This window comes from Lissotriton vulgaris, chromosome 4_1, assembly GCF_964263255.1.
Source record: "Lissotriton vulgaris chromosome 4_1, aLisVul1.2, whole genome shotgun sequence".
Lineage (NCBI taxonomy): Eukaryota > Metazoa > Chordata > Amphibia > Caudata > Salamandridae > Lissotriton > Lissotriton vulgaris.
Window position 1 is genome coordinate 1,999,702,624 of NC_141691.1, and position 26,804 is coordinate 1,999,729,427.

Consider the following 26,804-nt stretch of genomic DNA (forward strand, 5'->3'; position numbering starts at 1 on the left):
GAAGGAGACCACTCCCCAACCTAAAGCATTAGAGATATATAAATTAAGGATAGAAATAGAAGAAATGATGGCTGGGAATGTAGGAGTTGAGCGCCTAAGCTCGTACAGTGAAGAAGAGTTACTGTTTATCAGCAAAAATCTTACCCGGAGTGCTAGGTTGCTCCATGAAAGGATAATGGATACAGCCACCGAAATGGGAATTGATGTTAGTCGCTCCAAAATTCTTCAGAAACCCTACAGAGTAGATTTTTCAGATAAGGATTTGGAAAGCCTGAATGTGATGGGAAAACAGATCCAGATAAAGGAATTGTTGAAGCTCTTGCAGAAATGGGGCGAGGTGGGAAAATGGAGAACCCGGTGGGCAAAGAAAAAGGAAGACAGCAGGGCTAAGTCTCAGGCTTCAGAATTCGTGTTAAAAGAAGTAACCCCAACAGAAAAATTGTGCCCCATGCGAGAGGTCCCGGGAGGGAAATATGTCCATGTCCCTTGGTCCCGACAGGATATTGTGTCATTTACAAATGACTTCCCGAAATTACGGGAAAAGCCTGTTGACTGGTACAGGCAGGTAGAACGCTTCGTAAAAGTTCAGAAATGTCTCTTGAAAGACCTGGATGGGTTTTTCGACATTGTGGTCCCTGTAGACTTATGGACCGATTGCAAAATTGAAATTGATTGGCCCAGTGAAGAATTTCCAAGAGATGAGAAAACAGGAGCTCCCGCACCTGAAGTAATGAGGAAGTATGAGCAAGTCATACAATACCTCAAGAAAAAGGTGCCCGCAAAGGAGACAGACTGGACCAGAATAGATAGAACCACCCAAGAACGTGATGAAACGGTGCATTCATTTTATGAAAGGTTACTGCAGGTATTTAAAACTTACAGTGGTATCGATAATGTAGACATGAAAGACATGACCCATTTCAGTTACAGATTTGTGCTAGGATTAAGGCCTGAAATCTCACAATGGATTCGAGATAATAAAATCAGTTGGCAGGGAAAGCCCATTGATGATGTCCTGAAGTATGCAAAATACTGCGAAGATGAAATCGAAAATAAAAAGAAAGCCCTCAAGGAGAAAGTAATGTGGGCACAGGTGAAATTAGCCGAACAGCAAGAAAAGCAGTTAAGTAAATTGACTTCTAGTAATAATGCTCAGAATGCCACTGCTGGGGGGGGAGGCAAGCCCCGAGCTAAAATGAGTCCGTGCCATGGGTGCGGCCAGATAGGGCATTGGCGAGACGAGTGTCCACACCTGCAGGCCGGTAATGCCCCTGTAAATGGTTTAAATCCACAGGTGCCGAAAGAGGGGACAAGAAAGAACCAGCAACAGGTAAAATTACCTCCAGTACCTCGCGCTCCTAGACAGAATTTTAAGAGTCAGGGTCAGCAGAATGAGAGGGCGGAAGAATGGGAAGTCGAGAGTGAAAGAAACGCAGTCATTCCACAGTATTTGTTAAATGATACCTTCCTCTGTGAAGATCAAGATTGACGGGGCCTGAGAGGGGAGGATGAGGAGTGCGTGCTTGGCGCCTCCTTACCGGTAGACCAGACTGGACCATACATTGAAGGAAAGGTTGAGGGAAAAGACGTCACCTTTCTGTTGGACACTGGTGCTACCAGATCTACTGTAAGAACAGTGGATGTTCCTAACCTACCCCTCTCGGGAGAAGCGATCCAAGTAGTGGGCGTCTCCAATCAAATAATAAGTACTCCAGTAACTGAGCCAATGGAAGTTTCTATAGGAAATTTCAAAGAAATGCACAGATTTGTGGTCTGTGATTCCAGTCCTGTGAACCTGCTAGGACGTGATTTGTTGTGCAAGATGCATTGTACCATCTATTGCACACCGAAAGGCGTCGAAATTCAGACACCCGATGAAGATGGTTTGTACAAGCTGATGTTAGTCCGACAAGATTCTGATATCAAACCTTTAACAGTTGAGGATCTACCTGAAGAGCTCCAGTTGAGAGTAGTTCCAGAAGTGTGGGATTTCACAGGAAAGGATGTAGGTTTAATGGCAAATGTGGACCCAGTTAAAATAGCAATAAAAACAAATGCTGTATACCCCAAAACCAGACAGTACAAAATGAGTGCAGAAGTAAAAGCTGGAGTAGCGACTGAGATTACCCGGCTGCTCGAAGCAGAAATAATAGAGGAAGTGATGAGCAGTCCCTGTAATTCGCCAATCATTGGGATCGAAAAGCCTAGTGGAAAGTACCGGGTGGTGCAAGATTTACACAAGGTAAACCAAATTGTTGTGCCTTGCTGTCCTGTTGTGCCCAACCCTGCCGTGATACTATATCAGATTCCCTGGAATGCAGAATGGTTCACTGTCATCGACCTGTGCCATGCATTCTTTTCCATCCCATTGCATCCAGAAAGCAAGTTCCTTTTCAGTTTTGAATTTGACAGTCATATCTATGTCTGGAATCGTGTCCCCCAGGGGTACACCGAAAGTCCATCGATTTTCAACCAGATACTGAAAAAGTGCCTTGAAACCCTAGTGCTGCCAAGAGAGTCTGTTTTGGTGCAGTACATAGATGACCTGTTGGTGGCATCTAAAACCCAGACTGACTGTGTCACTGACACCATTGCCTTGCTGAATCACCTAGGAAAAGGAGGACATAAAGTGTCACCTGACAAGTTACAATTTTGTAAAAACTCAGTGAAGTATCTGGGGCACCAGATAGAAAAAGGAATCAGGAAAGTTACTACCGAAAGAATCAAAATAATTAAAGCAATGGAACTGCCCAGAACTCAGAAAGAGGTGAGGATGTTCCTGGGAGTTGTGGGTTATTGCAGACAATGGATTGTAGGATTTGCGGCTCTAGCCAGACCCTAATAAAAATGACAAAGAAAGGAGTAGAAGACCCCGTCAGCTGGGACAGTGAAAGCATGAACGCTTGGGTAACTTTGAGAAACTGTCTATGTACCGCTCCTGCATTGGGTATGCCTGACTACACCAAGCCCTTTGAGCTATTCTGTGACACAAGAGAGAATTGTGCTCTTTCAGTCCTGACCCAGGAGCACGGACTAGTTAGAAGACCAGTGGCCTATTTTTCGGCCACCCTAGATCCGGTGGCGGCTGGATTACCTGGATGCTTGAAGGCAGTTGCTGCTACTTGCGTCAGTCTGGAACAGAGTGAGAACATTGTCATGGGACATCACGTCACTGTATATGTTCCTCATTCTGTTGTAATCCTACTGACTAGCACTAAGACCCAGTACCTCACACCTAGTCGGCTGACTAAGTATGAGAGAATTTTGATTGGTGCTGAAAATGTAACTATTTCCCGGTGCAATGTCCTAAACCCTGCGACACTGTTACCTATCCCTCTGGATGTAGAAGTTGAAGAGGAAGGGGAACATAATTGCATCGATCTAACTGAGTTCAGTACTAAGCCCCGTCCTGACATCCGTGAAATAGCGTTACTTGATGGGGATAAGACAATGTTCGTGGATGGCTCGTGTTTGAGACATGAGAGTGGGAGTCTGAGTGCTGCCTATGCTGTGGTTACGCTGACAGAAACCATAGAAGCTTCTTACCTGAGCGAGGTGAAATCTGCACAAGTGGCAGAGCTCATCGCGTTAACCAGAGCATGTAAGAGGGGTAAGAACAAAAGAATAACTGTTTACACAGACAGCCAGTACTGTTTCGGGGTTGTTCATGACTTCGGCCAATTGTGGCTGCAAAGAGAATTCATGACGTCCTCAGGCACCCCTATCAGAAATGGAAAGGTGGTGCATAACTTACTGGAAGCTATCCAATTGCCCAAAGAATTGGCTGTGGTCAAGTGTGCGGCTCACAAATCTGGAAATGATGATGTGACTGCCGGTAATAGGTACGCTGACCAAATTGCACAGTTTTGTGCCCGATACCAAATGTCCCTCCAAATTGCGTTGTGGGGTGGAACCAGCTGCCAACTTATGTTGTTTGAGAATGTGTCAACGTGGGAGGAATTAAAGGATTTGCAACAGGCAACAGACAGGCAAGAGAAAGGAAGGTGGGCAGCAGAGGGATGCAAATTGAGAGATGATGGTGTGGTGGTAGACTCGACTGGGGTGCCTGTACTGCCTGATAGCTTGGTCGACCCCATGATCAGAATGATACATGAACCAACACATATGGGAAGAGACGCAATGTGTCGGGTGTTTGACAAGGTGTTCTGTAATTCAAAGTTCAGGAACCAGGCGGAAAAGCTTTGCCAGAGGTGCCCAGTGTGTCAGCAATTCAATGCAGGAAAGAGGACTGTAGTGGAACAGAGTAATGTTGGAAAGGCAGTAGGTCCCTTTGTCAGAATGCAGGCAGACTTCATAACAATGCCTAGGTGTAAAGGGTATAGATATATCTTAGTCATAGTTTGCCTATTCTCCAGGTGGGTGGAAGCATATCCAGCGAAGAAAAATTATGCTCTCACCACAGCCAAGTTATTGCTCAGGGAGTTGATACCTAGGTACGGCATTCCCGAGACAATCGAAACGGACCAAGGTGGGCATTTTGCCAACGATGTCCTAGAAGATCTCTGTAAAGCATTCAAAATGAAGCAAAGACTGCATTGTGCCTACTGTCCAGAGGCTTCTGGGGTAGTGGAACAAATAAATGGCACCCTGAAATCCAGATTGGCCAAAATGTGTGATTCCACAAAGATGAACTGGATAGAGGCTTTACCCCTTGTGCTGATGAGTTTGAGAAGTATCCCGAACAGGAAAACTGGCCTAAGTCCCCATGAAATATTAATGGGAAGAGTGATGCGACAGGCATGGGTACCCGGACACAAACTGCTAAGCATTTCTGATGATATGGTATTAGAATACTGCAAGCAGCTGGGTGACCAAGTGCGTTCTCTCTCTCAGCAGATTGGAGAGACAGAAGACGAGTGGCCAAAGACTCCGGCACATAAACTGCAACCAGGAGATTGGGTGGCGTTAAAGAAACACACCCGGAGCAGTTGCCTGAAACCAAGGTGGGGAAAGCCACGACAAGTGATCCTCGTCACTACAACTGCTGTGAAGTGTGCTGGTGTACCGAAGTGGATCCACGCCAGCCACACGAAGCGGGTAACTGGAGAAAACGCGACTGGAGCTGAAGGCAGCGCAGCTGAAGAAGCTTCCGAGGAGGAGAGTCCGGAGCTAGCTGACATCGAACTGCCGAGCACAAGTCGAGACGTTGAATGGTTCCCCGCCGACGACCAGGTTCATGATCCAATACGAACCAGGAAATATTCCTACTTAGACAGTGAGTGGGATAGTCCAGGTGAGTTAGAAATAGAGGAGGAAGGTCAGGTCAACGAAAATCACAACACACCTGATCAGGAAGTAGGCCAAGTAGGGTCAGATCAAGACATCGAAACTTCTCCTGAAACTCCAGAAGTTGGAAAGGGACAGTTAGAAATTAGAGCTGACGTTCATGCAGAAGAAAACGAAGAGATCGAAGAGCATGAACAGGAACAGATAGAATTAGATCAAAGTGCTCAGACAACGGAAACAACAGTAACCAGAAATAAAAAGCAAGTACGATTTGAATCTGAGCAGGGACAGATTAGGGACCAGGCAGAAGAAATAGATGAAAGACCTGGAACTAGTCAGACAGGCAGGGAAACAAAGGTGCCACATCAAAAAGTAAAAAGAGTGCACGAAGAAGGCCAAGTTTCCTCAACTACTGGGAGGCACGGAGGCAGAAGCGCACCCCGATACGTCAAGAGACTGAGGCTCAGACTAAAGACAGTCGAAGAAAAACTAAAAGATCGAAAAAGGGCTGAAAGTGAAAGAAAGGCAGCCCAAGGCAAATCGCTAAGAAAGAGCGACAGACTAAAGAAACAGAACCGACTGTATCGGAGCCCTGAGTGGACTTACTTTGTGTTGGAGGAAATAGACGAACCACACAACAGTGGCAACAGTGACGAAGAGTCCATCGCTGATCGGAGTTCTGACGAAGACCCTCCTTGAGAGAGCCCCGAAGTGAGCCTTTGGTGCAAAGAAACGAAGAGGGGTAGCAAAAGCCACCTGTAAGCTAAAAATGTCTGATCCGAATGTCTCTGGAAGATCCCGGTGTGGGTGTCTTAAAACCTGTTGTAAAATATGCTTGTGTAGTATAGCAATGCTAATAGTCATGTGGATAGGACTAACAGTTTTTATACCTTTTATGATAAGTAAAGATCCTAACTTGTCCCCTACTGAACCAGAAGCAGTAGACGTAGGGGTTGTGCAGACTGCAGAAACACCACGAAGCCTAGAAAGACGCGACAAACAAATAGGACTGACACACACACGACCTAATTTAGAAGCATCAGATGAGGATGGACTACACTTTCACAAAATGAGAAACAAGACGCATCTAAATGTTTTTGCTAACTTGTTAGTGCATTATGTAGAAGCTATGGAAATAGAGGACTGTTATGTCTGCATGAAGCTGCCAACCTCAGTGGCTGAAGGCGTGACATACCACCATTTACCTTTAACCTATGGAATCTCCTGTAGTATATTAGCTAGCTTGTTTTATAGAAGCACTTTACAGTACTATTATTCAAATGCTGACGTAGTATTTTCTGAACTTCCTATTAGAGGACACTTGAACCTTGTACATACTAAAAGTGACGTGACCCGTTATATGGGAGAATATTTTCTGACTATAGGCAACATAGATTTAGATGAAGCAAGACAAGCTAATCTGACCTGTTCTCTGCAAGAGCAGGAAAAGATGTTTATAAAGATGGCAGACAGAAGGAGAGAAAAGTTTCAGAAGAAGGCAAATGACGAAAAGGATAGAGTCCCTAGGTGGGCTGAGCACATGGATAACACCTCGCAAGGCGAAGCTAGTCCTGCCTTGTTGCTGGATTTTGAACGAAAGGGGAAACTTTGTATCCATAGGGAAAAGACAGAGTACTATAACAATGTATTCATCGGTTCCAGCGAGTGTGAACATAATTAAAAGGTAATTGGAGGTTGGGGTTTCAAAAATGGGTCAGAACCTGTGTTTCCCGGAATATATTATATATGTGGGAACAAGGCTTATTTCAAATTGCCGGATCACTGGTATGGAAGCTGCTACTTTGGCATTGTTTTCCCGAAAATATACCATGTGAATAATGCAGCTGGAAGCGATGAAGAAACTAATGGCTTAGTGCGTAGTAGACGTGAAAGTGTAGGTGAAATTATAGGTGATATTTTTAGTGCACTGATACCTGGAATGGGGGTAGTTCTGAACACTCATAGAATCTGCAAATTGTCTACAGTAGTGGACCGGTTATCGACGGACACTGCTGCTGGATTCCTGATGGTCAATACTGAAATGGTTGCGATCAGATCAATGGTTTTGCAAAACCGTCTTGCCCTTGACACCCTATTAGCAAAAGAGGGCGGAGTCTGTAGAATGCTGAAAGCGCAACATTGTTGCACTTACATTCCTGATAAAAGTATCGAACTAAAACAATATGTGAAAAACATTACTAATTTGGAAAAAGAACTCAAACCATTGGAGGTTGACAGTGCCTGGACGAGACTGACTGGAGGTCTCTCCTCTATAGGTAGTTGGTTTACTAACCTAGGTAGAAATCTTTTGTGGAAAATACTGATGCCAATAGTTGTAATAGGTGTAGTTGTATTAATCATTTTTATCTGCTGCAAATGCCAGAAGTGCAAAAAGAAATATACTGTGAATAAGAGGGGGGTGAAAAGAAATATTGATGAACTAGAATTAGAAGAGTTAAAGAATGAAATTTACAAAAAGGTGAAAAATCACCACTCTCATAGAGAAGCTGAAAGAAAACTCAACAATAAATTTGTTGAAATTCAAATGAGTGATGTGGATGAATGAGAAAAGTTGGCATCTGTTTCCTTCTATGTGGTGATGATAGTAAATATCATCAAAGAGGGGATTGATGGAGCAGGGATTCGCATGCAAGCGCCCTGCTCGCATACAAAACCCTTGCCTAAACTGTATAATCATATTAACACCATTGTTCGTCATTTATTAAGTGTTTTCCCAAACACGCGGGTGTCCCCAGGATGCTTGCTTGTATGTCTTTTCTCATACTAACGAAGCTTGCACTAAACACGGCTGCTTCGCTGAAATTCAGTCTGCGCATGCGTCGGTCATACCCATGTGATGTGACGCACTCGCATTCTGGAGGGAATCTGTGCTCATGCGCACTGTTGCAAACATGGCCGCTTGTCTCTCACCACGCTTTCTGCTTGCTACTGCTGCTTTAGCCTATCTGTCTTTTCGCACTAAAACAATAATGCTATAGTCATTATAAAGTAAGGGTTGGTTAGAAATTTATCATGGTATACAGTGTGATCATTTTTTTGTGATTTTAATTTGTTCTCGCTTACTTTTCATGTACCGCGTCTCTGGGGCTGGGAAATCGGGAGCGGAGCCATACTTGAAGCTCTGCTGGGCACAGTCACATGACAGGAGAGAAAACACCATTGCGCAGAAGCTGAAACAAGCCAGCTGGCTCCTGAAGCACAATGCGCCTGAGAACTTCTCTGGGAAAGCAGAATCTTACCTTGGACGATGCAACTCTGTTGCTACCTATTGTGAACTGTACTATGCTGCTGTATTCTATGCATCGGAACGTCAACCCAAGGGGCGGGTAGGAAAATTGTAATATTTGGGATGAGAAAGTTGAATTCTAGGAGGTGGTAATGACCGCACCACCTCTCCTGACCAATCATAATGTGGGAAACTGTCACTTGCAACATTAGAGGGTGGTCTAAGGGCCCCCAAAACAGTATAATTGCCCTAGTTTAGCTTAGGAAAATTGTCCGACTTGTCCGAGTAGCAGACCTGTCACTGACCCTACGAACTCTATAGGTGCTCAATCTGAAGTGCTGCGGAGCACTCTGTCCATACTTTCCACAAACTCCTAAGGGGTGGAAATAATCCTAAGTGCTGGCGAAGCACTTTGCTGGGGAATTCGAAAACCCAATCGGGGTTACTGGCGGATTACTTGCAGAGAGGGGTAACGCTGGCGTTGCTTCTGAAGCTGTGGGTGTTGGTCGTACCTTGGTGAGCCCAGTCCTGATCCCAAATCCTGAGGGGTATCCTGTCCTTACTGTCCGTGAGCTGTACCTGCTCGCATTCTGGCATTCCTTCCTGAGGGTCCTTGTCCCCGTCCTTCCAACTGACCCGTGGCCAGGGTTAGTCTTCTCTCTGAACTAGGTAAATATCAGCCTGTGGGTTTACGTCTCTCTCTCTCTCTCTCTCTCTCTCTTTCTCTCTATTTTCTTAATAAAGCACTCTTTGCCTGTGATATTGTTCTATCACCTTTAAAGCAAGCTTTATGCAATTGTTTATTAGAATTGTTCCACTTCTCTCCCCTCCCTTAGAGAATTGCCAAACTGTTATATTTTATTAGTATGTTCTGATTTTTCCCTTTCCCTTAGTATGATTGCGGTGAACTTAGCAAGAATAGTTTAAAGCACTTAGGTTAAGTATATGTTCTAGGTCCCATCCACGTCCTATGTCCTAGTATAAAGTTGCAGTGACTAGCTCTGTTCTAAAAGTCCTACCTTTTAGTCTTCCCATATACTCAATGGTCCTAGTGTTAATCTACAGCTATTTTATGGTGTTAATTTTGATGGTTGATGCATTGCTCTGCATATCACTTATTGCCTTGTCGTACTCTCTTTGAACTTTATATAAAGCTTTGAACATCCTCAGGTGTCTGTGGTCATTTTACAGAAATTGTGGATAAGTATTGTACTGAGTATAAAGAGTATTTGATCTCAGGCCTGTCTGCTGTTTCCCTGATAGCTCCAGATCTGTCATAAGAATTGTGCCTGTGGTAAGTCAGGTGCATGGTAAGCAGAGGTGAAACCAAACCTTAGTTACTCATAGCAGCGTGCAGAAGGAGAAACCAAAGTAATCCTCACCCGGTTCACCCAAATTATTAGTGTGGTATTGAAATTTGCACGCCAGGGCCCAGTGCGTGTAAAGAATTGGTAACCTCGGTGACCCGGGAGGACTGCGCGCTCTATCAGGGGCATGTGGCACTGGAAGTGGGACAGAAACCCCTGGTTCTCCCTGTAGGCACCCACCCGCCACACATACACATTGTGTTTCTTCCCACCTGCCACACATACACGTTGTGTTTCTTCACTCACCACTGGTAGTCCTCAGCATTAAAATGTTTGCATAGAACCTGGCATTTTTTTCACATTTTTCTTTTCTATTAGAGCCCTGGAAAGTTGGAAGCTCCATTGAAGACAATGAAGTGGCTCGGGGCAAATCAGGGCTGGTATAAGCGGCATACATTTTTCCTTGTGTTTCTTCATTTTAAATATAGAACATTCTACCCTCAGTGAGTTGAATAACCTTATAGCCCTTCTGCCTCAGGCTCTGAGGGTTGTTAAAGGCATTCTGCCCCTCCTGAGGTTCCAGCCTATAATTCGGGTTCAGGGCCTTTAACAATTAGTATAGCCTTTGGAAGCGGGGTATAAGGCTACAGTATGCACAGAATTGATGTTGTTGGGCAGATTTCATCACCTTACATTCTACATGCTAGCGTGATTCAAAAGGGCCAGGCTTTCCTTACACCCTTTACCTCTCCTCTAGCCATATTGTTGTGTTGCTTAGTAACTAGGTTGCACGAGAACGCATGTGGCAACCTAGTTGACAGAATGTTTCCAATCAATTGTACATTCTCATTCTATGTATGTTGTGAGGCAGATTGTTACAGGGTGGATGAGAAGAAGGTAGCGTCCACCTGCGCTCCTCAGGAATAAAGTATTTACTGCTTTTAATTGATTTGAGGCGATTTCTTCACATATGTATGCACTCTAATAAAGTGAGCATTTTTGCGCCCTAAATCAAGTCTGAAGCCTGGTGAGGTCCGTGAGTTTGGAAGCCGCCAGTGTCATTTTTAAAAAGTCCCTTATAAAGTAGTCTGGGAGGACTTGGAAGGGGAGACAGTGAAGGGGATACTAGATACATGTCCCACTCGTGTATCTCATTGAAGCCGGTGGGTTGGGGAGTTCATTCTTATGCAGGTGACACCAAGCTCTAGTGGAAACAGCCGGTGTGTCCAGGGGGTGGGACACTGGCCACAGATGCATAAGGGTGCTCAGACAAAATCCAAATTCATCCCAGACGTGCAGACCACAAAATGGTTCACATATTTCCCAACTTTGAAATTTTAGCTTGGAATTACATTAGCATTTTACTTTTAAATAGATTGCATCAACTAAACATAAGTCACAGCATCAAAGTGATATGATTGTGTTAAAAAGCGCCATACTTGCTGGAGTTGGGTCACAGGCTGGACCCGCCAAAACTCCTCCAAAGAAGCAAAGGCCGAACAGAAGGACTGTAAGAAACTCCATCCTGTGGAGAAGGAAAAAGAGTTTATTAAAGGGGAGTTTCAGGACCAAACAAAGCCTCTAAGCTGGAACACTGTCCTACTTATTACAGAAGAAGCCAGTAGATGTACACAGACCCAAGACACAAGATCTCATCAGAAGAACATTTACATATGCATTACCCTTATTTGAGGTAAAAGTAACAAAATCACAAAGTTTATTATACATTTGTAGGAGACCTGGGTTAGGAGGAAGAAATAACACCGATGTGAAAGTATGGAGGTGTCACTGGTAGTTTGAGGTGGGAGTGACACCAAAGGCTAAGGGCACAGTGCCTCAGTGAACATGTGAGGGGGCCAAAGATTTCTCAAATGTACTTGCCTGTTGGTGATGTGAGTCTAGGTTTCAGCGTTATTCGCATTGAATAACGGGTGCATAGGTGCAGCAGAAACAAACAACAGTTCTACATTGTGCCAGCCCCAAGATAATATGCGCTCTTGTAAGCGGGCCACTGGAATTATGCAGCTGTGCGTCGGCTGTGTTTTTCACATACTTATAAATTTGCCACATAGTCCATCATCTGTTTCACAATCTGAATATTTTAACAAAACATATTTTGCTTCTACTGCAATTGATTTTTAAAGTTCCTAAAAATTCATACATCAACTCATGGTGCTGTGCAGCGGAAGGCACCTTACAAAGGATGACTGGTCACCTTTCTGTTGCTAATTGCTATATTTGGGTGTCTAACTGGTACTAATGAGGCGCAACCAATGCCCACACAGCAATAAAAAGTGTAAAAATGACAAAATAATGAAGTGATACTATCACAAATTATGCTACGTTATGCTGCATAATTTTTTGTTCCTTGCCAAATAATTTATCTATTTTGCCGCATAATTTGGCTCTCCCCTGCAGAGCCGGACTGGTGCTTTCGGGCACCGGGCAATCCCCCGGTAGGCTGGAGGGGGTGGGGGCCGGTTTTGGATCAGGGGGCCGGTTTTGTGAGTGAGGGACGATTTTCGGTCCGACCCGACCGTCACAGCGTCAGTGTGTCAGTCACTCACTCACAGAGAGAAGAAGGTGTTGTGTTGTGACTCGGAGTCGTGTCTGAGATTGAGTCCCCTGCCACATAATTACAGTGGCACTGGTTATAAGCACTGTGCACTACAAGAGTGACAGGCTTGTCACGTACATAGAAATCTGAGGGGACTGTGGGAGGTAGGGAGTTCTCAGGCCTCAGTGTAATACAAAATCAGTAGGCAAAAGGTTTGGGGAGCTGAGTGTTTGGCCACTAAACATAATATGGTGCCCTCTCAGACACCACGAGACGAAATCTGAAATGCATGGTTCTAGTTCCAACTCTGAACATATTATTTAGTCACCCAGTACCAGCTGGGGGAGCTGTGAAGGGGGCAGGGCTAAAAGACAGGCTTGATTTTAAATACCGCAAGATTCTGCAAGTTTCTGCATCCTTATAAGGTATGTTACCTGAATATCGACGTCTAACAATCATCTAGCAAAAAGGTTGTGTCCTAAACATCATTTACAAAAATATCACCCACTGGAGATACGAATAAAGCATCTATGTCCAATAGATAAATAGTTTTATAAAATATATTTAGGCCACAATCTGCATGCCAGACGATATTTTTGTTATCGATAGCCTGCCGTGCAGCCCCTATCAATTGAACATGCCAAATACTACTAGAAAACAAGAAAAGAACAGGGGTACTATGAGAGCCAGTAGTGGCTGGTGAATGAGTGAGTGAGTGAGTGATTGAAGAGAACAACCTTCATCAAGTGGGCTCAAGTGGACCTTCCACTAAAAAAAGTTGGGAAAATAGGGCGAAACATTGCAATTCAATGGTCACATTTCACATTATTTGAAAGGTTGAGTGCATTACCTCAAGTGTAAATGCATCCCTGCGATTGGGCACTCAATAGTGGTTCGTTTGTAAGTAAACAATCGACTCCAGTAGGTATAACTAATGAATATACACACAAAGTTCAAGGTTGAAGTTTACTTGTAAGTTTTTGTAAGAACTGATACATTCTCAGTTTCCATTGTTCAAACTTTTCCCAAATTTAAAGTTCATGATGAAACCAAGGTTTTTAAACATGCGAGCTCCGATGCATGCAGATCCTGTGGAGTGAGGGCCGTCGGAGGCTGATCTCTAATTCCAGCCCCCTAATTTAGACGAGACGGATTAAGGTCAGTTTTCACTGTCCATCCCGCTGGGAAAATCCTGGTGGTAAGGAGCAGTGAATCTGTTTGTATAAGCTTTATTCGAGACAATTCTCATAAAAGCACATAAAATCAAAACAGTTATACAATAATACATTATTACAGAGTAAAAAGTCATTAAACATGGAGTACAGCTCATACTGCATTTGCATATAAAAACCATTTATGGCAAATAATATTACATTAATCATTATTGAAAGGAATACCTGGTTACCTGCTTCCCCCCAGGGACCGTCGTCTAATTGCCCATGCCCAACCCAGGTATTTAGCTACCCCTATGACTATCGAATCCTGAGTAGTTGTACGTAGGATTCTTAGAGCCACTGCGCTGTCTCGTGTCCCCAAGTTTTTACATACCGGCGAGAGCCATTTTCTCCTCGGATTTGCATAAGCATGACATACGAAAAGAAAATGGCCTATGCTCTCCTCGGCATTTTCGCATGCTGGACATAAGTTATTGGTGGGTCTGTGCCAGCCAGATGTCAGTTTCTTGAGGGGGATAGATCCTGATCTTAACTGAAATACAAGTTTCCTGTCCATTGGTACCGTGATGTTGTCCCAGTAATTTTCCAGGACAGGAAGAATTTTTATCTCCAGGAAGCGACCAGACATAGAGTCGGCCCTGGTGTCATTCAGCATCTTACCACCCACCCAATCCCAGTATTGTTCTTTAAGGGCTTCTTTGCTAGGGAAGATTTCTCCCTCAGGGTTATTCCAAAGATTTGAAAACCCTAAGTTTACTAACATGGACTTCAGATGTTTTAGCCATTTTATCTTATGGAAGATATCTTCCTTGATTATCCATAGAAAACCCTCCGCATATTGTCTTATTTCTGGAGTCGTCCAGAGGCGTCTCCAGTAAAGAACTGGGCGCAATCGGGCTCTATCTACAATGGTGCGTCTACCTAGCTCCAAAAACAGTGGGGTTAGGGGGGTGCTCTGTGGGAGTCCTGTAATCCCTCGCATAAACTTGTTCTCTGAAGTCTGGAGAGCCGCTAGACTATCCCAGGCCCATAGCTCTGCGCCATATAATGTGGCACCCAAAACCTTCGCATCATACACTATTAATGCAGGTTTTATAGGTTTTGTTTTGGATTTGCGGTGTTCCCCCCTTAAAGCACCAGAAAGCTGCTGGTGCTTTAAGACCCCTTTATCCACATGATGCGTCCAGCCAATGCCCTCTGCGATCTGTACACCCAGGTACGTAAATTCCGTGACAATGTCTAACCTACTGCGGTTTAAGGTTACCTTGGGGTAATTCCTGCGTCCGGGGGAAAAAGCCATTAGTTTTGTTTTTCCCACATTTACCTCTAGCCCATGCTCTGTGCAAAAAGCATCGAAAATGTTTAATGCACGTTGCAGCCCCATGGGGGTCTTAGACAAGATAAGAGTGTCGTCAGCGAACATCAGGATCGGAACCCTGGTGTCCGCTAACGATGGGGTGTCAACACTAGCCTTCAACATCCTCTCGACGATTCTGTTAATAAATAACGAGAAAAGTAAAGGGGCCATGGAACAGCCTTGTCGAACACCCCTTTCCACTGGGAAGTCCGCTGTTGTCTCCCCACTTCCACCCCACTGGACTCTAGCGAAGTTGGATTCGTGCAATCGCATGATTAATGTTAGCAGATCAGCAGGAATCCCCAACTTTTGCAAAACCAACCATAGCTTAAACCGGGGGACTAGGTCGAACGCCGCCCGCAGGTCGACGAACGCGACGTACAGGCAGCCCCTTCCCAGTACAACGGTCTTCCACCGTAATATGGTGAAGCGGAAGACCTGGTCGATGGTACTGGTTGCTCGCCTGAATCCCGCTTGGTATGGAGAAAGGGCGTTGTTGTCTTCAATCCAATCCATAAGCTGGTATGTTACCATTCTCCCAACTACTTTCTGTATGGTGGCTATTAAGCTTATGGGCCTATAATTAGCAGGCAGTGAACGATCACCCTTCTTGTGGATGGGGATAATGGTTGCGCCTTTCCAGAGGTCTGGGACCACTTCCCCCTTAGCTAGGGCATTCGCTACAAGGAGGGTATATCTCGCCCATCTAGTCATATCGTGTTTAAAAATATCAGGTGGAATGCCATCTGGACCTGGCGCCCTCCCACATTTCGCGGAACTAATGGCAATTTCCGCTTCTCTATGGGAGAACAGATCGTCGGTTGCATAAACCGGTGTTATACTATCAGCTGCCACAGGATGGTTAACTTCCGCATACTGTGGTCTGAAATAATCAACCCAAGCTTCCTCTGCTACATTATTGTCTGGCTTCGCAGGACCGGCTCCACTACCCCACTTGATGATTTTCCAAAATGCCCTGGAGTCTTTACTATCAGAGGCCTCTTTTAGTTCGGCCCAGTGGCCTTCATCCCAATTCTTTTTGGCACGATGGATGGCCATTTTGTACAGTTCCCTGTTCTTTATCACAGCGGCGCGGTCCCTATTCCTTATGGCTTGTCCCAGGGCTAATCGTGCTGATCTACAGTGACTATCAAACCACCTTCCCACTTCTTTAGATTTCTTCCCTTTCCTTTTTTTAATGAAGAAACATGGTCTCAGGAGGGAGAATAACTTATTGTGGATTTCGGTGATACCACTATCCCCTGGAACCACTGGAACCGCTGTTTCCATCGCGGAAATTGCACAATCAACGACATTATTGATGTAAGTCATAGTGGCCTTGTTTGCCAGTACCTTGGGCCATTTTAACCTGCGTTCATCATTACTCATAACAGGGGTTTCATCGTATATCACTAGAGGGTTACCCGCACCAGTATTCCACCACCTATGAGTCACACAGAGGGGGTTGTGGTCACTTTCAACCCGGGGCCTAACTGTCATATCAACAACCCCTTTCCACAGTTGGAGACTGCACAAAATGTAGTCGATTCGGCTCCTGTTGATGCCATTGTCAAGAGTGTAGCTTCCCTCCTTGTCCCCAGGTGTCCTCCCGTTCAGTGCTCTTAAACCATGTTCCATACAAATTCCATTCAGTAATAAGATCTCTTTTGTCCATCTCTTTACAGGTTTTAGGCATAGAGGTGGTACTCCCCAGAGATTATCCTCTTCGCTCTCCAAGAGGTCATTTGTACAGTCCAGAGGTTCAAAAGTCCTGTTGAGGTCCCCTACAATTATCGTTACACTTTCCTGGGACTTGGTCTCTATGGCAGTAGACAACAGCTCAATGGTGGGTAAATTGGTTACGTTGTTACCTCTCACGTAGACATTATCGAAAATCTATTGGTTGACCCTTTGCTACGGAGATTCTTAATACTTGCAAATCACAATTTCCCAGGTCCAACATTTTGATGTTGATCTGCAGGTCCTGTCTAACCCAAACAGTTAAGCCTCCCTTGGGCCGCCCTCTTCCCCCTTTTGACGCTGGTATACAATAGTTCAAATAACCAAAACAGAAAAGGGGATCACAAGCCCAGGTTTCTTGGAAGCAACAGATGTCATACCCACTTATAAAGTCCACCCAGGATTGGGAATCCAATTTACTGGCCAGCCCAGCAACATTCCAAGATAAAAGCGTACCAATGCTAGCATCTGGCCCATCTCGAGTGTTAGTCAATGGAAACACTTGGGCTAACATAGGGCTTTCAATAGAATTAGTCTGCCTTTCTAGGTCATCTATTGGATCGACTGTCGTATTGACTGTAGCTGGGTATGTTATCATGGCGTTTGTATTTAGGGTTCCCAGTCTAAAACCACCTTCTTCAACCAAACCCCCCGTCTCGATGTTATTGACCAATAGGTTTGTAACAATTGTATTACCATGAACATCACATTGCCCTTTTGGCTCGTTAGTATTCCCTCCTATACTGTCTGTACTGGTTTGTCAATATCCCCATCCCGGCTCCTGCCATCCTACATGAGAGTTATAATATGTGTATGTGGTATGGTTATGACCAACAGGAGGAGGTGGTAAGGGATTGACTGGCCATGATACAGTAGGGGGAATAAGGGGTTCATTGAGTAAACTAGTCGTTACACTAGTGGGTCGGGGGTAAAAAAAGGTAAGGTCTACAATTCCAATACCTCCCTTGTTTGTTCCCCATCCCTGCCTTGTTATCCATCCCGCCACCCTTGGGTCTTGAAAATTAACCACTATGCAATCCCCACCCAAGGTTTTCGATGTATATCCCATCCAATCTATTCTCCTTACCCCTATGATTAGCCCGTCGATGTCGCCAGGCAGAGGACGGTTTTCCTTTAGCCAGTGCATGATCTTGTTTTTGAGCATCTGGAACGTTTCTCTCTGTCCTGGGGGTAATGGTGGTACATTTATAAGAACTGCTACGTAGGGAAAGGAGTCTGGGGTGAGATTAATTGGTGGTTTTCTGTGGGGTGGTTTTGCCAAGGGCGGTGGGATAGATTTGGGAACTTGGGGAACATATTGGGGAACAGGCTTCGGCGCCTGTTCTTTGTTATTTATTTTGGACGGTACTGAAGTTTTACCTACCAACAGACCTGCATTAGCCCTATTCCCTCCCACCGGAATATTCTGAGCTATCTGCGTGCTATTAATTACGTTTGCGGTTGTTGGTACTATTCCCGCCTGGTGATGCACTGTAGACTCAGCACTCGTTGCGATTGGTGGATTTTGTGTCGGGGGAATTGTGGGCTGTGCAGGGTGTATTATGGTCGACTGAGGTAAATCAGGACCAATGTTTGCTCTCTCAGTTCTATCTGAGGATTTTACAATGGCTTTAGCTGTAGGTTTGCTCTGTTTGGGAGGTAAAGGAGAGCTATTTCGGGAGTTTCTTCCCTTATCCTGAATAACAGGGTTGTTTAGGACCTGAGAGTTTGTGCTTGCTTCCACCCTATTCGCTTTAATCAGTGATTTTGTAGAATAGAAATTGTCTAATGTTGTCTGTTCAAAATGGTTTAGCCTATCTACAAGCTTGGCAATTCTATCCTCAATAGGGGTGAGTAGTGATCTAAACAATTTTTCCAATTCAGGGAGTACATTTACAAGTGATTGCACCTTATCTTTACATGGTACAGTGGAGTCGGTACAAAGATTATCATCTCCGTCCTGGCTATTCAAGGAGACAAGATTAGTAGGTGTAACACTTTCTGTACTTTGAGTTTCGTTAGTAACTACCTCTCCTCAGGGGCGTAGCTAGAGCTTGTGGCGCCCGGGGCTATCCCTCAGATTGCCGCCCCCGGCATCCGCAGCTTTCGCGCTACAAGATTGACGGCCCTGGGACAGGACCCACAAGCAACCCCAAACGGGGTACGTAGCGCATGCTGCACTGCATGCCGCATTTACAAGCAGGTGCTCTTGCCTTGCACGGGGGTTGCGCGGCACTGGGGGCGGCCTTTATAATTTATTTGAGGACACTGACTGCAGTCACCGACAGTGAGTGTCCCAAATAAATTATAAAGGCCCACAGCTGCCAAGGTTTCAGATTGCTTATGTGTGACATTTTCGTAATTTGAGTGTAATTATGAGTGACATTCAACAACTACGAGTGACACTTTCTCGCGAGCAAAAATCAAACAATTAGGATGAGGGAAACATATATATCAGAAATTACAGCCATTTCAGCAACGAGAAACACTACGAAGATCTTAAAACTATTGCAAACCACCAGAAATGGAAGGGCACTATCTGACAAGAAACACAGACTGCGTAGCTGCAACGTTTCAAGAGTGCTTATGTGTGACATTTTCAAGCTTTTAGGGTACCTATGAAGGGCATTCAGCTACTAAATGTATGACACTAAGAGTGACACTTTTTTGCAAGCAAAATCAACAAATTTAGTACATGGAAACAGATAAACATAACAAATTACTTTAATTTGAGCAAGGATAAGCTTTGAAAATAACTTGAAACTGCTGCAAAACACCTAATCACACTGTAAAACGGTTGTATACCCACAATCTACTCTAGTGATTTCACACTTGTGATCATTGTTGATTCTTGCAGAGCCACAAAAATTGCATTTGCCAGTGTAAAATTGCTAGATCATGTTTGGCCACGGAGCACCTTATCGCACTTAGTTCAGCAATCCAACTCCTTTTCCGTTTGTAATCTGAACCTTATTGCATGCTCTGTCCCTAAACACAAACATCACTGATTCTAGCGCTTGCCCCTTAGTGTAACAGGCCATTTACCAACGGGAAAACCCTGCCTAGGGCTGTAGTGTCTAAGCTGCAATGTGAAACTCACTGCTGACAGCTGCTCTGCTCAGAGCTGCTCACAGACAGTGCTATGCTCGAGTCCGTAGGCAGTCGATACACCACAGTGCTCTGACGTGGGCAGAAAAGGGCAAATGCTCTCAGCAGCAGAAATAACTTACATTGCAGTGTGCGTGGTGGGTGTCTTATATAAAAGCAGCGCTCACCGTAATGAAACGTGCAGCCGAGTACTTCATTTTGTCTATGTCTTCCTGGGGCTCGGCAGCCACAGGACTTGTAAATAAACATACCTTTTCCATCCAGTTAGGAGTTAGTTACGCGCCATACCTTGAAAGAGGCAGCCAGGTTGTGGAAGCATTACATTGAAAGGAGCCTGCCCCGACAAAGAAGTATTTAGATCTTAACATTTACCGGCTGTGATTTAGAAAATTGTTGTATGCAACCTGCAACTTTGTGTACCTCGTCTCTTCTCAACAAAAATAAAACCGGAGAATTAGAATACATTACTCTGCTTACTTTTATCTGTAATTTAATGCTGGTGAGCGTGGCAATTTAGTAAAGGCCTCTTGTGGATGCAATCACGAGTATGACACAGGCCGCAAAACGCCGGGCAGCGGGATGGCATTCAGGGCGGCTCACCTCACCTGTGCACATGCTGGATTAATGTGGTGTGCTGTGGTTGGGGAGGGGGCGGGGAGAGCAGTGAAACCAGCTCTCGCTATGACCCCTGCCCCTCTCTAACGTGGGGATTGTCCAGAGAGACTTGTAGATTATTTTTTCCTCGCTTGAATAGCAGTCTACTCCGACTGTGAATGTCGCATACTATGACTACACATGAAGCTGGCAGCAAGTATTTAAATTCCTCTGTATTAACATTCAGCAAAGAACACGTCCAACACGTGGTGCATTCTACTCATTCCATGTTCAGTTATAGCAAATGAAAGTAAATGCGAAAGTATATTTTCATTTCACTCACGTTGCCTAATTGAGATGCGCGAGTCGTCCAGGCTGTTGAGTAAGTCCCGAGCGTGGGGCTGTTTCATGACGGACTGGAGTCTGACCTGCCGGGTGGGGCCCCACGGGTCACTGGCTCCTTCCTCTGTGTCCCTCGGCCTCGGCTGTGGCAAGAATTGAATTTGCCAGGGTGCAGCAGCTGACAGCACACTAGGCTAGGGGGCGGTGCGAGCTGCAGCAGGAAGCTATGAGAGTCACTAATGGTTCGCGGGTGGTGAGGCAAATTCAGCAACCAGTCTGAGTCGTCTGCAATAAACTGAATTTACCGCTCAATAACAAGACAGGATGTGACGACGGTCACGTCCACCGTGGTGCTGGCACGTTACGTACTTACTAGCACATAACCTGACGGGGCCCGATATGCTGCCGCCTCCAAAATAGTGCCGCCTGGGGCGGACCGCCCCCCTCGCCCCCCCCCTAGCTACGCGGCTGCCTCTCCTGTGTTCACGAGTTTATGTAACTTCCTGAGTTTTTGTGGGGGTTTGACCACCCTTTTACGTTTTCTTACAGATGCAGGTCGTTTCCGTTTGGACCCGATTTTGGGTTGGGCCAATGTAACCTGAGCTCCAGAGTCAGTGAGCGGTGCTGGTAGGGTTTTGCCACCACAAGGATTATTTAATTCTGTCACAACATCCTTGTTTGGTTTTTGGGCCTGAACCTCAAAATGTTCATTTGCAACTGGCAGGTTCACTGATGACAGGGGAGTTACCAGGGTGGGGTAAGCTGGATTTGAAAACTTATCCGTTGAATTCTTAAGTATTTCGATTGATAGCCTACGCTCTGCGCGCTTCTCTGCCAAGGTCAACTCTTTGTCTATTACCAGTGAACGATTAAAGAAAAATTTATCTAAGGGACCAATTGCCAGTGGACCAGACTCTACAGGAGGAGTTATTAGATGGCTATTTACAGAGTTTGTTGATGTGGACGCTGCCATGTTAATCACTAATCAAATCCAACTTTTCTAAGCCACTTACTGGAGGAGATGTTATATGTCACTGGTAAGGGGGGTGGCCCAGCCCGGCCTCCTTCGGCCCCGGACGGCCACAGACGGTCCCGCCCTTGTCCCGGGCTTCTCCCGCGCGCTCTCCCGCGCTGCGGGAGTACTAGTGGCTTAATAAGGAGTGTGAACACAATAGGTGGAAGGGGTAGGAGGGGTCGGGGAGAGCGGCCCAGGTGTAGCTGATCAGGGCTGGCGGGCGCTCCTGGGAAATGCAGTCCCAAAGGAGCTCACGCACTCGCTCGCAGCCCCGTGAAAGTACTTCCCTCGGTATCCCCTTCAAGGCGCTGCAGTCAACACTCCTCACGCAGCGGGACCCGCGGAGCGGGTTCCGCAAGAAGTAGGCTGGCAGCAGGCAAATCCAGACAGGTAGAAACAAAAGCAGCAAGGCGTCCCACTCGCCGACTCAGCGAGAGCAGATGATAAAGGCTCGGTGGAAGGGTAGGAGGGGTCGGGGAGAGCGGCCCAGGTGTAGCTGATCAGGGCTGGCGGGCGCTCCTGGGAAATGCAGTCCCAAAGGAGCTCACGCACTCGCTCGCAGCCCCGTGAAAGTACTTCCCTCGGTATCCCCTTCAAGGCGCTGCAGTCAACACTCCTCACGCAGCGGGACCCGCGGAGCGGGTTCCGCAAGAAGTAGGCTGGCAGCAGGCAAATCCAGACAGGTAGAAACAAAAGCAGCAAGGCGTCCCACTCGCCGACTCAGCGAGAGCAGATGATAAAGGCTCGGTGGAAGGGTAGGAGGGGTCGGGGAGAGCGGCCCAGGTGTAGCTGATCAGGGCTGGCGGGCGCTCCTGGGAAATGCAGTCCCAAAGGAGCTCACGCACTCGCTCGCAGCCCCGTGAAAGTACTTCCCTCGGTATCCCCTTCAAGGCGCTGCAGTCAACACTCCTCACGCAGCGGGACCCGCGGAGCGGGTTCCGCAAGAAGTAGGCTGGCAGCAGGCAAATCCAGACAGGTAGAAACAAAAGCAGCAAGGCGTCCCACTCGCCGACTCAGCGAGAGCAGATGATAAAGGCTCGGTGGAAGGGTAGGAGGGGTCGGGAGAGCGGCCCGGGTGTAGCTGATCAGGGCTGGCGGGCGCTCCTGGGAAATGCAGTCCCAAAGGAGCTCACGCACTCGCTCGCAGCCCCGTGAAAGTACTTCCCTCGGTATCCCCTTCAAGGCGCTGCAGTCAACACTCCTCACGCAGCGGGACCCGCGGAGCGGGTTCCGCAAGAAGTAGGCTGGCAGCAGGCAAATCCAGACAGGTAGAAACAAAAGCAGCAAGGCAAATCTGCTAAAGACTCCCCTTGCCATGGTAGAGTACTCCCATGGTGAAGGGAGCAATTTCTTTTTAATTTTCAAAAAGAATATCCCGAAGCAGGATTTTCTTTTTGAAAAGAAAAAAGAAAACACCTTGATGCAGGGCTCCATCATGTTGAAGGGGCTTTGCATCAAACTGCAAAAAGCATTAACAGGAACCCCCAGTTATGGCGGTTTCTGGCAGTGCTTTAAGTAAGGACCGCCTGCTTGGCAGTCATTTCTAAATCTGTCAGACGATATCTCTGTCAGGGCGATGGAGTAACTTACTCCATCGCTCTGGCAAAGAAACAGTCCATCCTCCAAATAATAAATCTGGTCCATAGTTTACATTTTGATATATTCCAATAATATTACGATATGCCAATCAACCATAAAATCCTACCAAAGAAACTTTGATAAAGTGGTAGAAAACAGTGCATTTATCAGCACAATATAGTAGTTGGTTAAACATAATTCTAAAAAAAATAAAAAAAGGTTCAATAGCTGGGTGTCTCCAAGAATATGGCTTTCATACCTATTGGCTGGGAAAGTGGATTCCCCAGTGAGTGCTTCCTAAATAAGATGAGGAAAAAGGAGAGATCCCAAAGGTTCCCTGAGATCAGCTGCAGGGTGTGACTAGGAATGAGAGGTCACCCTGCTTGCGCTTAGGTAGCAACGGATGGATGTGGTGTAGGCTGGCTCAAGGCTTCTGGAGATTAAGGGACTGCACAGATATCATAAACCCTAGGAGACCTAGTCCTGCAGAATTATTCTAGTATACCCTTATCTTGAGTGCCACCAGTCCTGCAACATGACACAGACAGCACTTTAGCTACTAGGTGTGGGAGAAAACGTAAATTCCCCTCCCAGCTTTCAGTCTCTCGGCAGGATGATGGCCAAGTGCCTCATTCCGTCCCCAGGGACCAAAGACTGCTTGGTCCAGTTGGCCTCAAGCTCGCATAAGGAAGATTCTGCGCCCCAGCCAATGAGCCCCCTGATTTCAATGTAGTCATCTGACGATAGGAACCAATGAGGGTAAAGGATCCGAGGGTTCTGGCAATGCGTCTGTGCTCCCCTCTCAAAGTAAGGTGCCTCTCCAGTCTACAGGCAAGTAGACATCATAAAAATAAATAATGTAAATGCTGTGGCGGATATCCCCCGCCTCATGCTGCACTCAAAGCCACTGGAAATTATGCGGCAATAAATATCAAATATGGTGCATTACATGCAATAATAGGCAAATATTTAGGCCATCCCATGACATTATGAATAATTGAATACGTATGCGAGTCATGACATTGTGACACATATAAATATTCATACAAAATGGATTCAAGCATTCTAGAAACTACTTCCATGTCTTTAGAATAAATAGTATGTACATTAACAGATACTATGCAATTTGTCATTCAATAAGACTCACTAGTGCAGCCCTCTACTGAAGTCCAAAAAGAGGCTTTTATTAACCTTGCCCTTTTCCAGCTCCCACGGTAAAATCGATGCTTTAGACATGCAGTTTTGCAGTCACTCAAACACAAACCAACATTAACCCACTGACTGCAATAAAAGGGCGCAGATCCCGCCCTCGTCGCCAGTTGTAGTCTCTTTAATTCTGTGCATCGCAGCTGTGCTGTCAAATCTTGCCTTGGAAGTCACTGCCGGATTTCTTCACTGTTCATACTGCGGGACATCTAAATACGCCCCATTCAGCATGAACCAGCCCTGCAGAGAAGTATTCAACTTACATTTGAGTAATGTAGCTGTACCAAGGAGGCACTTTAAGATTAGAGAAACTGAACTTTAAAATAAGATGTGAAAAGATAAGACTCTTATAAGTTCGGAGAGCCCAGTTGAAATTAACGCTGCTCTGAGGACGCTGCCATATAACTTCCAACCATACACCCAAAACCCACACAAAGTGCGAAATGTGGCTCTCCCTGGATAACTACCTGTCCTCACACAAGCCACTGTAGCCGCTCGAGTAAAGATCCTGACCTGTCTCAATCGAACACAAGCACTGTGCTCCATCTAACATCACAGCCACACATTTCTCCTCCTCTACTTTCCTTCCTTCCTTTGTCGCCCCTGGGGAGGGGGGAGGGGACACAGACGGACAAGGGCTGTAGACATGAACAAGCACCGGCCATACGAACAATATGCAACCCAAACGGACCAGTAGAGGCGGGGGAGACTGCCGGGGCCGGGACAAGAACAATCACCAAATATACGAACAGTATCTAACCTCACCGTCCCGGATTGTCACTGCAACCTATTGCTACGTCTCCTATCCCCCCCCCCCCCCCACCCCCACCCCGCACTCCTGCTTTTCCTTTGAATGTACCCCTGTATACTGTACCTTGTATATATAAACTTTATTTTCAATAAAAAAATTACTGAAATAAAAAAAAGAAATAAAGCGCACTTCCTTCTGATCCACCCCTTAGAGATATTTCCATTATCTAGGTGAAACTCTCACCACTTCAAAACAGCCGCCATAGGTGGAATGCGACCAGTCAGGTTTTGCAAGCTGTTCTTCTAGTTGATAACTATAATTATTGTGACATCTGATCCAACTGAGTTAGAACAGGATGTTTCTGTTAAAATATGTAGACTATGAAGATGGAAAGTTATTTTCAAAGGGTGACAAACTTATAATTATGTGAAAACGCCATTGTCACCTAAGGGCATGGTTCATGTGGCTACTGCATACCAACATTCAACTACTGCAGCAAGCTACACCCAAAGTGAGCCAAAGAACGATGATGGTTTCAACCCAGATCCGTGACGGGGGGTGAGTGTCTGAGAAGGTTCAGCGCTCCGTCCATCATCTCCTTGTGTTTGCTTTGTTCGCTCTAAATTGACAGGAATGCCCAGATGTGGGTCCCTTGCTCACTTTGCCACTGGATTCAAGCTAGCCTGGTCCCGGATGCTTGTTTCCGATCCAGGGAAGACCTCCCTAAGCCACGTCACTCTAGTGCCAAGTTCTGGGCGGTGTGAATGGTGGTGGTGGTGTCAGCAGGGGGTGAGGGGAGTGGGAAGGAAAGGAAGGGGGTTAATGGGGTGTAAAACGGCACCTGCTGCAAGTAAAAAGGATTATTGAAAGCAGTTTAGTCTGCATTCTTGGAGTCCAGTAGGGGGGACGCTGCTGTCGGCAGGACTTCAGTGAGAGAGCTCCCTGCTGCGTCTCTGGAAATCTGCGCCCTGGGCCTGGCCCTAGCTCGCCCATGCCAAGAGCCGCCCATGAACCCACACAGCACAATGAACATCACACTGCCACCGGGAGACGGACATCAAAACAACACCCAGACCATATCAACCTCCCCCCACCCCCAACTCCAGACAGGGGGAGTGGGTGCTACAAGGCCAATGGCAACTTGGCAAGGACATTACATAGCATCATTGGCACGTGCTAGATTAGAAGACACAGCAGGAGCTGCACATCAAACAATGGGAGGGGCTATTTTTTAACTACAGCTTTTTATTCCGTCTCTTTTTTGTTCCTTAAAAAAAAAGCTAGATTTTTTATTACAAACCGAAGAGATGTTGTGGCAGGTGCCAATTTACTGTTATCTGCTTTAGAAGAAGAATTGCCTACTTACAGTGGTCAGGCCACCCACGTAATCGAGAAACCAGCACAAATCCGACCATACCTGTCACTAAGAGCCCATCATTCTACACCCCTCGTTGTAATCACTGGCCCCAGATTCCATAAACATTGCAATATTACACGTGCACCGGCCAGCTGGTGCAAAATTGCTATTTGCCTTCCCTCGCCCTCGCAAAACTGACCTCCCAGTGCAGCGATTATGCTTT

At 45.9% G+C, this 26,804-nt stretch overlaps 1 protein-coding gene across 1 annotated transcript in view; it reads right to left on the bottom strand.

Annotated features, from left to right (window-relative positions):
- Positions 1-15,949, bottom strand: part of LOC147724834 (fucolectin-like) — a 110,250-nt gene extending 94,301 nt beyond the window's left edge. The window contains exons 1-2 of the mRNA XM_086918115.1: positions 15,768-15,949; positions 11,241-11,326 (exon numbers count right to left, since the gene is read on the bottom strand). Coding sequence (XP_086774241.1) covers positions 11,241-11,326; positions 15,768-15,949 — 268 coding nt within the window. The remainder of the gene's footprint in view (positions 1-11,240; positions 11,327-15,767) is intronic.
- Between the last annotated feature and the right edge of the window lie 10,855 nt (positions 15,950-26,804).